This window comes from Scyliorhinus torazame, chromosome 11 (genome assembly GCF_047496885.1).
Source record: "Scyliorhinus torazame isolate Kashiwa2021f chromosome 11, sScyTor2.1, whole genome shotgun sequence".
NCBI lineage: Eukaryota > Metazoa > Chordata > Chondrichthyes > Carcharhiniformes > Scyliorhinidae > Scyliorhinus > Scyliorhinus torazame.
This window is the reverse complement of record NC_092717.1, coordinates 167,535,086-167,548,588: the sequence shown is the minus strand read 5'-3', so window position 1 is coordinate 167,548,588 and position 13,503 is coordinate 167,535,086. Positions and strand designations below refer to the sequence as shown.

General features: G+C 48.2%; 1 protein-coding gene across 13 annotated transcripts in view; it reads right to left on the bottom strand.

Annotated features, from left to right (window-relative positions):
• Positions 1-13,503, bottom strand: part of osgin2 (oxidative stress induced growth inhibitor family member 2) — an 80,687-nt gene that overhangs the window by 39,870 nt on the left and 27,314 nt on the right. For 9 of the 13 annotated variants that reach the window (XM_072467978.1, XM_072467972.1, XM_072467968.1 and 6 more), the window contains one exon: positions 7,327-7,474. In XM_072467978.1, the coding sequence (XP_072324079.1) occupies positions 7,327-7,393 (67 nt within the window). In that variant the 5' untranslated portion in view covers positions 7,394-7,474. Of the gene's footprint in view, positions 1-7,326; positions 7,475-13,503 lie in introns of those variants that run through there. The other 4 variants (XM_072467973.1, XM_072467974.1, XM_072467976.1 and 1 more) reach the window with 1 other exon arrangement.

The following is a 13,503-nucleotide window of genomic DNA, read 5'->3' as shown; positions in this document are numbered from 1 at the left end:
AATGCCCGCCAACCGGCGCGGCGCGATTCCCGCCCCCGCCGAATATCCGGCGGTGGAGAATTCTGCAACCAGCGGGGGCGGGATTCACGCCAGCCCCCGGCGATTCTCCGACCTGGCGGGGGGTCGGAGAATCTCGCCCCAGAAAGCAGAGTATGACAGTCCACCCAGATTATTTGAGCCACCAGAAGAAGACTCTGACGGTCTAGCCAGCTCAAGTGAACGACAAGCTGACACTGTATGTGCGACAAGTGACGACGGCATCCCACTTCCCATACCAGATGTGCAACGTGACAGACCTCAGCTAGTGTGTACAGAGGCACTCGACAATCACAGTGAGACTACTGGTGACTCCGGTGACACCACGTTAATTCAAACCTCATCCACTCGAGCCTCTCCACATGCAAATGCATTCCTGAATGTTTTGGCTCCGGATGTCGAGCATCAAGAAACCTCAGAAGATGCAAGTGAACCTGCAATGACTCCGGACGGGGAGCGTCAAGACACCAAAGCTGATTCCGGTGAAACGGACCAGACTCCAGACGGGGAGCATCGACAAACCAAAAATGACTCAGGTGAAACAGACCAGACTCCAGATGGGGAGCATTCACAAGCCAAAGCTGATTCACGTAAGCCGGACATGACTCCAGACGGGGAGCGCCATGAACTCAGTGACGGCACGCTCAAGGAAACAGCAGATGCCACAAAGCACGCTGACACGAGTAACTGTGTGAAGGACTCGTATTATCCACAGAGTGTGGTCCTTGAGCGCAGCAAACACGGCAACAAAACCAACCACAACAACATCAAAGACAATAGCAAGAAGCGTACCAAAGGCAATAGCGTCAACAACAAGCACGACAAAAACACCAATGGAACTACGACTGGTACGACATGGTACAACTCTGCAAATGGAGGACACTGTTACTGCTCAGCTCAGTACAATGACATTCCATGGCAGGACGATGCATCTTACCAATTCACGTTTGCTGCACTACCAACAGGCACTACCAACAGGGCAGCACGGTAGCATTGTGGATAGCACAATTGCTTCACAGCTCCAGGGTCCCAGGTTCGATTCCGGCTTGGGTCACTGTGCGGAGTCTGCACATCCTCCCCGTGTGTGCGTGGATTTCCTCCGGGTGCTCCGGTTTCCTCCCACAGTCCAAAGATGTGCAGGTTAGGTGGATTGGCCATGATAAAATTGCCCTTAGTGTCCAAAATTGCCCCTCGTGTCCAAAATTGCCCTTAGTGTTGGGTGGGGTTACTGGGTTATGGGGATAGGGTGGAGGTGTGGACCTTGGGTAGAGTGCTCTTTCCAAGAGCCAGTGCAGACTCGATGGGCCGAATGGCCTCCTTCTGCACTGTAAATTCTATGAAATTCTATGAAGCATGGCTTTCAGGACAGATGCCATCAAGAATTACCACCACCAGCATCGAAAGAAAAAAAGAGTCCAAATCAGACAACGAAGTGATGTGAACACTTCTTGGTTCCTTCAGCACAGGGACACAGATGGTTTTTACAATGCAATGCCACCATCAACATCACCAACTCACCAACCAAACAAGAAAGCCACTTGACCATAATAATTAATGAACTTTGGACTCATGTATATGATTTGGACTTATTGTATAATGATCAGTATTATCATAACTTGTACAGACTATCACTCATCTACCTAGTTTGTTCAATTTCCTTTAACACTGTACAGAAAATATGTAACACGAAAAAAGGGGGGATGTGGTGATACTGTAAGTACACAAAGGGTTAATGTGCATACTACACCTAGCTAGATACTAGAGGGAACACCAGAGACATGTCACACAGGCAGTCAACCAATAGGTCAGTAAGATAGGACACGACCGATGGGCAGTCACGATACACACAGAGGTGACACTACCACAGGAGGGCATTACACCAACACATATAAAAGGACACATCACACATGCTCAGTCTCTTTCCAGTGGAGACTCTTGGTGAGTACAGACACAGGGTTGATTGAACATCACTCCCACCATGTGGATTGTAGCAGCCTGGTTACTCAGTCTGAGTAGCTATTGCAGGATTAACAGTAGCGTTGAATCCAAGTAGGAGAATTGTTAACTGTTCAATAAACGTGTTAAAGCTATCTCCAAGTCTGAACCTTCCTTTGTCAGAGTGCACATCAAGGAAGCAGCTTATGCTACGACAAGAGCATAACAAAACATTCATGACCTACCAAACTGTAACCAGCACCCTACAACAAGAGTAAAGGGAAGTCCAGGAAGTGTTTAGTGTTGTGTATTTTTAACTAGTAAAGAAATTATAAAGTACACTTATGACAGTAGAAAGTGGTGATATTCGTCAACAAGTTAGAGCAGTGAAACTTTTATTTAATTAAGTCATGGGAATGAATTTGTTCTCCTTCATTGGAAAGGTGGTGGCCACTGCTGTCCATGTGGTGTACGTACACCCACAGTGCTGTTTGGGAGAGATTCTAGGATTTTGACCCAACATCAGTGAAGGAACGGCAACATATTTCCAAGTCAGGATGGTGGGTAGTTTGGAGGGGCACATCCAGGAGAAGGGGTGAGATTCTCTGACCCCCCCAGCCGGGTCGGAGAATCGGCGGGGGCTGGCGTGAATCCCGCCCCCACCGGTTGCCGAATTCTCTGGCACCGGATATTCGGCAGGGGCGGGTATCGCGCCACGCCGATTGGCGGCCCCCCCCCCCCGCGATTCTCCGGCCCAGATTGGGCCGAAGTCCCGCTGCTAAAATGCCTGGCCCGCCGGCGTAGATTAAACCACCTACTTTACCTGCGGGACAAGGCGGCGCAGGCGGGCTCCGGGGTCCTGGGGGGGGGGGGGCGCGGGGCGATCTGGCCCCAGGGGGTGCCCCCACGGTGGCCTGGCCCGCGATCGGGGCCCACCGATCCGCGGGCGGGCCTATGCCGTGGGGGCACTCTTTTCCTTCCGCCTTCGCCACGGTCTCCACCATGGCGGAGGCGGAAGAGACTCCTCCACTGCGCATGCGCAGGAATGCCGTCAGCGGCCACTAACGCTCCCGCGCATGTGCCGCCCGGAGATGTCATTTCCGCGCCAGCTGGCGGGGCACCAAAGGCCTTTTCCGCCAGCTGGCGGGGCGGAAATTAGTCCGGCGCGGGCCTAGCCCTTTAAGGTTGGGGCTCGGCCCCCCAAGATGCGGGGCATTCCGCACCTTTGGGGCGGCGCAATGTCCGACTGATTTGCGCCGTTTTGGGCGCCAGTCGGCGAACATCGCGCCGATACCGGAGAATTTCGCCCATGATGTTCTCATGTGTCTGCTGCCCTTGCCCTTCTAGATGGTAGTGGTTGTGATTTGGAAGCTGCTGCCTAAGGAGCCTTGATGAGATCCTCCAGTGCATATTGTAGATGGTACACACGGCTGCCACTATGTGCTGGTGGTGGAGGGATTGAATGTCTGTGGATGGGATGCCAATCAAGCAGGCTGCTTTGGCCTGGATGGTGTCAAGTTTCTTGACTGTTGTGTAATGGCAATCATTACAGGTAAGTGGGGAGTATTCCAACACAGTCCTGACTTGTGCCTTGCAAATGTTGGACAAACTTTAGTGAGTCAGGAGGTGAGTTACTCGTCACATGATTCATAGCCTCTGACCTGCTCTTGTCGCCACAGTATTGAGATGGCTAGTCCAGTTCAGTTTCTGGTCAATGGTAACCCCCAGGTTGTTGATAGTGGGGGATTTAGTGATGGTAATATCACTGATTGTCACGGATTCTCCAATGTTGGAGATGATCATTGTGTGGCACTTGGGTGGCACGAATGTTACTTGCCATTTATCAGCCCAAGTTTGGGTGTTGTCCAGGTCTTGGTACAGTATTGGGACATAGACTGCTTCAGTAGCTGAGGTGTGACAAATGCTGCTGAACCTTGTGCAATCATCAGCGAACATCCCCACGTCTGGCCTTATGATGAAAGGAACGCGAGTTATAAAGTGGGTATTCAAAGCCTGGATCTGAAAACAGACAGTTTGAATTAAAACTCAAAAGATAGTAATTTTGTCTTTGGTGATTGTTAAAGTGGGTGATATCAGATATCAGATCAATAACCATAATACATCATCCTGATTTTCATTTCTGTTGAAGTCAATATTTAGACTATCCCCCAAAGTCAAAATTACCCTCTCAGGAACCTGCCATTTTTTAATAATGATTCCCAGAAAATCCTTACAGAGAATCGTGTTACTGTAGTTACTGCTTATCATTGTATTATTCTGTTTCTCAGGGTACCTCTACCACCCCACAGGAAACTAACTTGTTCAGATCAACCATCTATTGTACATCACACTGATATCAATGGAAATTAAAAGCAGGCAGAGTCTAAAATAAGAAGCTGATTCAATCCTGTCATTTTCCAGCCAGGCAATTTAGATTAAAGCTATTCCCTGCAATATCTGCTAGTGCAGCATTGCCTTGAGGGTCAAACAGAAGCAAGCCCCTTGCTATATTTAAGTTATTTGACTTAAAAGCAGTTTGTCTTGTACAAGCTGTCACATAATCTGATTGAAAATGATAGAATAAAGATTCTACCATGGAATGTTTATAGGTTGATGGCAAGTTTATTAATAACTGGTTGTTAGCAGCAACAATACAAAACAGTTAACTCATTCTCCCTCCTCAGATAACAACAAAAAATAGAAGCAAGTGTGACACGCTTCTACTTCCACGAATACTAAGAGGAAGGATTTACAGTTATATAGTGCATTTTGCAATCTCAGGTCATCCAAATTCACATTCCAGCTAACTAAATAATGTTGAACTGCTATAATGTAAAATAACACAACAGCCAATTTGCACGCAGGATCCTACTGACAAACCCACTTTTCTTCCAATAGTGTCACGGGACTTTTTACATCCACTTCAGAGGACACCTGGGCCTCCATTTAACAGTTCATGGATCGGTGCTGGGTCCACTGTTATTTTTTATATATATATATAAATGATTTGGATGAGAATGTAGGAGGCATGGTTAGTAAGTTTGCAGATGACATCAAGATTGGTGGCATAGTGGATAGTGAAGAAGGTTATGTAAGATTGCAACAGGATCTTGACCAGTGGGCTGATGAATGACAGATGGAGTTTAATTTGGATAAATATGAAGTGATGCATTTTGGTAGATCAAATCAGGGCAGAACCGACTCAGTTAATGGTAGGGAGTTGCAGAGAGTTACAGAACAAAGCGATCTAGGAGTACAGGTTCATAGCTCCTTGAAGGTGGAGTCGCAGGTGGACAGAGTGGTGAAGAAGGCATTCGGCATGCTAGGTTTTATTAGTAAGAATATTAAATACAGGAGTTGGGACGTCTTGTTGAAGTTGTACAAGACATTTGTAAGACCACACATGGAATACTGTGTTCAGTTCTGGTCACCCTATTATAGGAAGGATATTGTTAATAGAAAGAGTGCAGAAAAGTTTAACGAGGTTGCTACCAGGACTTAATGGTCTGAGTTATAAGGAGAGGCTGGATAGTGTGGGACGTTTTTCGTAGGAGGCTTAGGGGTGATCTTACAGAGGTCTATAAAATAATGAGGAGCATAGGTAAGGTAGATAGTCAACATCTTTCCCCTCTAGAGGAGTCTAGAACTAGAAGGCATAGGTTTAAGGTGAGAGGGGAGGGATACAAAAGAGACCTTCACACAGAGGGTGGTGAGCATCTGGAACGGGCTGCCAGAGGCAGTGGTAGAGGCGGGTACGATTTTGTCTTTTAAAAAGCAGTTGGACAGTTACATGGCCAAGGTGGGTATAGAGGGATATGGGGCAAATGCAGGCAAGTGGGACTAACTTAGTGATGGAAACTGGGCGACATGGACAAGTTGGGCCAAAGGGCCTGTTTCCATGCTGTAAACATCTATGACTCGATCTGTGACTCATGTAAAAGGCAACAGCTGGGATTCTCCGAAATCCTGGCCAAGTGTTGACGCCAGCATAAACACCGGAGTGGTGTACGCCGGCATCAACGGGCCTTCTGGCCCAGCAATCTTCAGGGGGCAAGCACAGCGCCAGAGTGCCGCGCGCTGCTCTGGCGCCGATAGGCGGCCCTGCATGGCCGGCGCAGGTCTGTGCATGTGCGTGAAGGCCGTCTCCGTGCCGGTGCATGCGCGTGGTCGCCAGCTCCGCGCCGGCGCATGCATGTGGTTGCCGTCTCCGTGCCAGCGCGGAAACAACAGGAGACCTACAGCGGGCCCACGCGGAAGGAGATAGGCCCCCTCCAGTTCACGGACACCCGCCCATCGGAAGCCCCCGATCCTGGGCCTGGATCCCGTGGAGGCACCCCCACGGAGTCAGATCCCCCCACCCCCCACCAAGATGTCCACTGTGGCCGCGGGTCTGAGCTCCAGCCGGGTGGTACCACGTTGGAACCACGCCGGAACTTGGCGGGAGTTCGGCCGATTGCCCGCGGAGAATCGCCACGGGGACCTTTTCCAACGGCCCCTGACCCGCGCCGCGGCGAACGCACAGGCGCCAATTCTCCGGTTGCTGGAGAATCGCGTCTTGATGTTGGAGCGGTGTGGTGGAAATTTCCTGCATCCCCAGCGATTCTCCGACTCCGTCCAACACCTCTAACAGTATAGCATTCCCTCAGTTCTGCAACACAATGTCAGCTCAGATCAAGTGCTCAAGTCTCATTGGATTGGAAACCCATAATGTTCTGACACAGAGATAGAGTGCTACCATTGAACCAAGGCTCTCACCTAAGAACGAATGCGCTTAGCATTTTTTACACACCCTTTCGTACTCATAGCTGATGAATTACTTTATAAGTACAGATACTGATGTGGGAAAATATAGACCCAATCTGTCCCACAAACGACAATAAGATAAATGACAAGATAATTCTTCACAATTGGGACTTTAAAAAATGCTGCCAATTAGCACCATCCTCAATATGATGAAATGAAATGAAATGAAAATCGCTTATTGTCACAAGTAGGCTTCAAATGAAGTTACTGTGAAAAGCCCCTGGTCGTCACATTCCGGCACCTGTTCGGGGAGATTGGTACGGGAATTGAACCGTGCTGCTGGCCTACCTTAGTCTGCTTTCAAAGCCAGCGAATTTAGCCCTGTGCTATACCAGCCCTGATGAATAAGGAACTCAGGTAGATCTAACGGATCTCTTAACCTGACGGCCATTAATCAGCAACAGTGCTGGTGTTAAACTACTGTGTAGCAAATTAAAAGTCATCCTATCCTGGATACATATTCACATTTGTACTCAGTTACTCTTGAATTATACTTGTCTGGGGTTCATAATAATCATAAATATTTGCGGCAAAAAGATAGAGGGAACTTACCTATAATTGTAACAGGAACATTTATGGAGAGGCCTCCAAGGACGGTGCTTTCTTCCAGTAATGGCATTGAAATCTTTCTGGAACAATAATTGGGTAGGACTTCTACTGTTTCATTTTCTGCACGCAAGCTTCTCAAATTTTAATTCTGCTGTGGTTCAGATTAAGTGAAAGTGAATAAGATGTTTCAATCACAGTGCATTTTTTTTTCAAGTTAAGTGTCAGTCCTTTATGCACAAATGCTAACTTTCAGTGTCAAAATAAGTTTGATATGTACAATTGAGTAGCAAATGCAATTCATATATCTTTATAATATATACAATAGTTCCAACTTTCGGTAACCCATGGTGATGAACAGAACAAACGTATTCTCCTAAATTTGAAAGAGGAAAATGAGCCATCCAGTACTGAGCTTTTAGCTTTTCAATTACCCTCATGAACTTTATAGAATGTGGCACATAACTGGTTTATCCATCCATCGCCAAATCTGGCTGGACCGCAGATGTGCTGGGCTCTGCCATCATTGAGGATAGGGATATTTGTGGAACCTCCTCCTCCAGTGAGTTGTTTAATTGTCCACCATCATTCATAGCTGGATGTGGCAGAAGTAGACATTAGATCGGAGTTTAAAATTAAAGAAGGTTACTTATTATCCACACGTGCCCTGGGGATTTATGTGCATCATCTTACTCACTCGACTCGACAACACTATTATTCACACAAAAACAAGGTACAAGTGAAGAAAGAAAAATACAATTACAACGTGGGATAATTTTAGGATTTGATAGCAGGCGTGTAGATTCTTAAATGAGTTGATGCATTAGCTGGATCTAAGTTTTTAGAAATCAGAAGATTCTCAGTCAGTTGTAAGGTTCCCTGTAGTTGAATTGCCCTGAAATTGGTTCTCAGGTGAAGTTAAATTTGGAACAGGTTGGAAGAAGTGTCCTGTTTGCATTTTCAAGGTATATCTACTTATTATCTTGATTGATTAGTTGACTACAGAAAGTTCAATGACTTTTTGTTGGTCTCTCTGTCTGCAAAACTGATTTTTGTTATTTCAAAAGCAGGAAACTGTCTCACCAAGTGACCTGTTACAAGTCCAAAGTCCTTTCCAAATAAGGTAGTGTGTTTGGCCAATAAACAGTGTTATGGCTTTTTACACTTTGACAGTAAGAGACAACCAAGGTGTTTGTGTGTGTATGAAGGGCCATCACAATACAATGAAAGGTCAATGGGATTCTTTTCAAATTTGTCTGACACCCATTGATTGTCTGACACCCATTGAGTTTCATGTCCCTGGCAAATTATACAGATGGGCTGGCTGCAAACCACTTTGTCTGTAGGTTTTTGGTCCTTATTTAGTCAGGTATTGGCCACAAACAACATTATCTCCAGTCCAAATAGCAAAGGTTATATGGTATGCCGCAGCCATCGTAATAGCTTTTGTGTGCACTTTTTAAAATATAGATTAAAATGTTGTAATATCATACTTGGACTGGGCTGAGCATGACATGTGTAAACAAACATTCCTCACAATTTTTGACCTGTCTGCAGCCTGTGGCATAGTTGACCACACCTTCTGCAATATTTCTCTACCATTATCCAATTGGATGTAACTGTTCTCACCTGTTTCCATTCATATCAATCTAATCATTGCCAAAGAATCACTTCAATGGCTTCTTTTCTTGCTCCTGCACCACTTAGTTGTAATCACCCAGGATCTATCCTTGGCCTCCTTCTATGTCTCATCCATGTTGCCTTTTGGCAAAATCAACCAAAGCATTGGTATTCACAGAGGGCAGTAGAGCGGAGCTGCTGATTGGCTGTTGCGGGGAAAATTTGCATCAGTGCATTGTGGTCACCGTATTTTGAAGGTGGTTTGTGAAGGAGCTGTTGTCAAGTAACAGTTAACCCCAAAACACTTCTTCAATGTTTCCCTCCCTACCTCCTCCTCTAACCAAAAACAAAAGACAATCACTGTAAGGATCCCAGCCGAGTAAAGATCAAGAGGGGGACTCGAGGGCAAGTTGAAGTAGAAAAAAGCTGAACCGTGATGTCACAGCCTGCAGGTAAGTGATTGGCTGGTGACTGGTAAGTAGTTTTTCTTTTCCCTGAGGTGTTATCGTGCGGGGCGCAGTGGTTGCTGAGTGAGTGCTTGCTGGGAAGGGGAGTCAATTTTTTAAAAAACTTACTGTTGGGAGTTTCCAGCTGAATCCGGTCAGAATGAGGACAGAGTGACTGCTGGGTAAGTAGTAAAGATTTAAATTGTTTGCGCAGGCCCATAACAGCTGATTGCTGTTCTCGTGTAGGGCGCAGTGGTTGCTGGTTAAGTGTTTCATTTTTACCTAGAGTTTCTAAACTCTAGCCACTATACTTAAAGTGTCTCCCACCCTTCCACATCCTTTAACCTAAGGGGTAGAGTGAATAACAGGTAAGCTCTTTCTTTCTTTCTTTTTGTTTGAGGTGAGGGACGCTGTCAGTGTCCCTGCTGATTTCACCTGTGGGAAGTGCACCCATCTCCAGCTCCTCAGAAACTGAATTAGGGAACTGGAGCTGGATGAACTTCAGATCATTCGGGAGGCAGAGGTGGTCATAGATAGTAGCTTCAGGGATGTAGTTACTCCGAAGGATCAAGGTAGCTGGGTGACGGTGAGAAGGGTTGGGAGGAAGCAGTCAGTGCAGGGATCCTCTGTGGTCGTTCCCCTCAGTAACAAGTATACCGTTTTGGATACTGTTGAAGGGGACAACCTACCAGGGGTAAGCAACGGTGAACGGATCTCCAGCACTCCAGCCTGTGGCTCAGAAGGGAAGGAGGGAGAGCAGGAGAGCAATAGTTATTGGGGACCCGATAGTTAGAGGGACGGATAGACGGTTCTGTGGCAGCGAAAGAGACTCACGGATGGTATGTTGCCTCCCGGGTGCCAGGGTCCGTGACGTCTCGGACCGTGTTTTGAGAATCCTAAAAGGGGAGGGGGAGCAGTCACAAGTCGTGGTACACATCGGTACCAACGACATAGGTAAGAGAAGGGACAGGGATTTAAAACAGGAATTTAGGGAGCTAGGGTGCAAGCTCTGGTTTGTTGCCGGTGCCACGTGCTAGTGAGGTGAGGAACAGGGAGAGAGTGCAGATAAAACATGTGGCTGCAGGGATGGTGTAGGAGGGAGGGTTTCAGTTACATGGATAATTGGAGCACATTCTGGGGAAGGTGGGACCTGTACAGACAGGACGGTTTGCACCTGAACCAGAGGGGCGCCAATATCCTGGGAGGGAAAATTGCTACGGCTCTTCGGGGGGGTGGGGTTTAAACTAATTTGTCAGGGGGCTGGGAAAACGAGCTGTGTTCCAGAAGACAGTGTCGAGAGTAGTGAGGTACTGAGGAGGGTATCAATGTCGCAGGAGTGTACCGGCAGACAGAAAGGTGGGTTGAAGTGTGTCTACGTCAATGCAAGGAGTATCCGGAATAAGGTAGGTGAACTTGGAGCATGGATTGGTCCTTAGGACTACAATGTTGTGGCCATTATGGTTAGAACAGGGACAGGAATGGTCGTTGGAAGTTACGGGGTATAGATGTTTCAGTAGGAGTAGGGAAGGTGGTAAAAGAGGTGGAGGAGTAGCATTGTTAATCAAGGATAGTTTAACGGCTGCAGAAAGACAGTTTGAAGGGGATCTGCCGACTGAGGTAATATGGGCCGAAGTTAGAAATAGGAAAGGAGCGGTCACATTGTTAGGAGTTTTCTATAGGCCCCCAAATAGTAATAGAGATGTGGAGGAAGAAATTGCAAAACAAATTATGGATAAGTGTGGAGGTCTCAGAGTAGTTGTCATGGGTGACTTTAACTTTCCAAATATTGATTGGAACCTCTATAGGTCGAACAGTTCGGATGTGGCAGTGTTTGTACAGTGTGTGCAGGAGGGTTTCCTGACACAATATGTGGATAGGCCGACAAGAGGGGGGAGCCACATTGGATTTGGTACTGGGTAATGAACCGGGCCAAGTGTTAGATTTGTTTGTGGGAGAGCACGTTGGAGGTAGTGACCACAATTCGGTGTCTTTCACTATTGCAATGGAGACGGATAGGGCCATACAGCAGGGCAAGGTTTATAATTGGGGGAGGGGTAATTATGATCCGATTAGGCAAGAATTAGGGAGCATAAGATGGGAACAGAAACTGTCAGGGAAAGGCACAAATCAAAAGTGGAGCTTGTCAGGCAGGGAGGAAAAAGGAATGAGCTGAAAAAAGGGCTTAGGAGGGCTAGGAGGGGGCATGAGAAGTCCTTGGCGGGTCGGATCAAGGAAACCCCCAAGGCTTTTTACTCTTATGTGAGAAATAAAAGAATGATCAGAGAAGTACAAGATGGCGGCAGAGAAAGCGCAGGCGACATGGGGGCCTGAGCAGGATGAAATTGTGAGACGGTGCGTGGAGCTGCTGAAGAGGGAGGTGCTGACCCCGTTGCTACAGGCAATTGAGGGGCTCAAGGAGACATTAAAGACCCAGGAGACAGAGCTCCGCGTGGTGGAGCACAAAGTGACAGATATTGAGGACGAGAACCTGGGCCTGGCGGTTAAGACACAGACGCACGAGGCACTTCATAAAAAGTGTACTGAAAGGATCGAAGCCCTAGAAAATGGAGCGCGAAGGAAGAACCTTCGGATACTGGGTCTCCCTGAGGGTGTGGAAGGAGTGGACTGTGGAGCGTACGCAAGTACGATGCTGAGCTCACTGATGGGTGCTGAGGCCCCTACGGGCCCCTTGGAGGTGGAGTGGGCAAATCGGATTCCGGCGAGAAGACCAAAAGCGGGAGAACCACCCAGGGCGATAATCGTGCGATTTTACCGCCTTAAGGATAGAGAAGAGGTCCTGAGATGGGCTAAAAAGGTGCGGAGTAGCAGATGGGAGAATGCAGTGGTACGGGTATACCAGGATTGGAGTGCGGAGGTGGCGAGAAGGAGGGCGAGCTTCAACCGAGCCAAAGAGGTGTTGCATAAAAGGAAGGTGAAGTTCGGGATGCTGCAGCCGGCAAGACTATGGGTCACGTATCAGGAGAGACACCATTATTTCGAGATGGCGGAGGAAGCATGGACCTTCATCAAAGAAGAGAAATTGGATCGGAACTGAGGGACTGATGCTGCAGGAAATGTTATTGTTAATGTTATGGTTGAAGTTAATTGAGAAGTCAATTGGGAAGGGGGGAGACATTGGGGAAATGTGGGCGCCGGTGAGGGGGGGAAAGACGGGACATAGTTGGAGAATGGGGAAGGGGAGGGGGAGGGGAAAGGGAGCTGCGCCATAAGAGGCGGGTCAGGTAAAGGGATGTTCCCGTGCCAGAAAGAATAAGGCGGGAAGACAGGCGCAAGGCGGATGGGAGTTCCCCACACGGGGGGGTCGAGGAGTGAGCAGGAGTAGCCGGGGTCAGTTGAAGTCAGCTGACTTACGGAAGTAATATGGGGGAGCAATCATGCTAGAAAGAGATCTAGCGGGGAGGGGGGGAGGGAGGGGGAGGGGGGACGGGACAACTGGGTTGCTGCTGCGGAAATCCAAAAGGAAATGCCTAAAGAGTGGGTGGGCGGGGATGGTGTGCGACGCTGGGGGAGCGAGCGGGAGCGCGGAGGCGGATATGGGACTGGCCTAGAGAAGGTAATGGCTAGTCGACACGGGAGGGGGGCAGGTAGCCCCCTAGTGAGGCTGATCACGTGGAACGTGAGAGGCCTGAACGGACCGATAAAAAGGGCCCGAGTGCTCGCGCATTTGAAAGGACTAAGGGCAGACGTGGTTATGCTCTAAGAGACGCACCTAAAGGTGGCGGACCAAGTTAGGCTAAGGAAAGGATGGGTGGGACAGGTGTTCCACTCAGGACTGGAAGCAAAGAATAGAGGGGTGGCCATTTTGGTGGGGAAACTGGTAGCATTTGAAGCAAAGAACATCGTAGCAGTTGCGGAGGTAGATATGTAATGGTGAGTGGCAGGCTGGAGGGAATGGAGGTCGTGTTGGTTAATGTGTATGCCCCAAACTGGGACGATGCGGGATTTATGAGACGGATGCTGGGGCGTATACCGGACCTGGAGGTAGGAAACTTGATTTTAGGAGGGGACTTTAATACGGTGCTGGACCCGGGGCTAGATAGATCCAGCTCAAGGACCGGAAGAAGGCCAGCAGCGGCCAAGGTACTTAAGGGGTTTA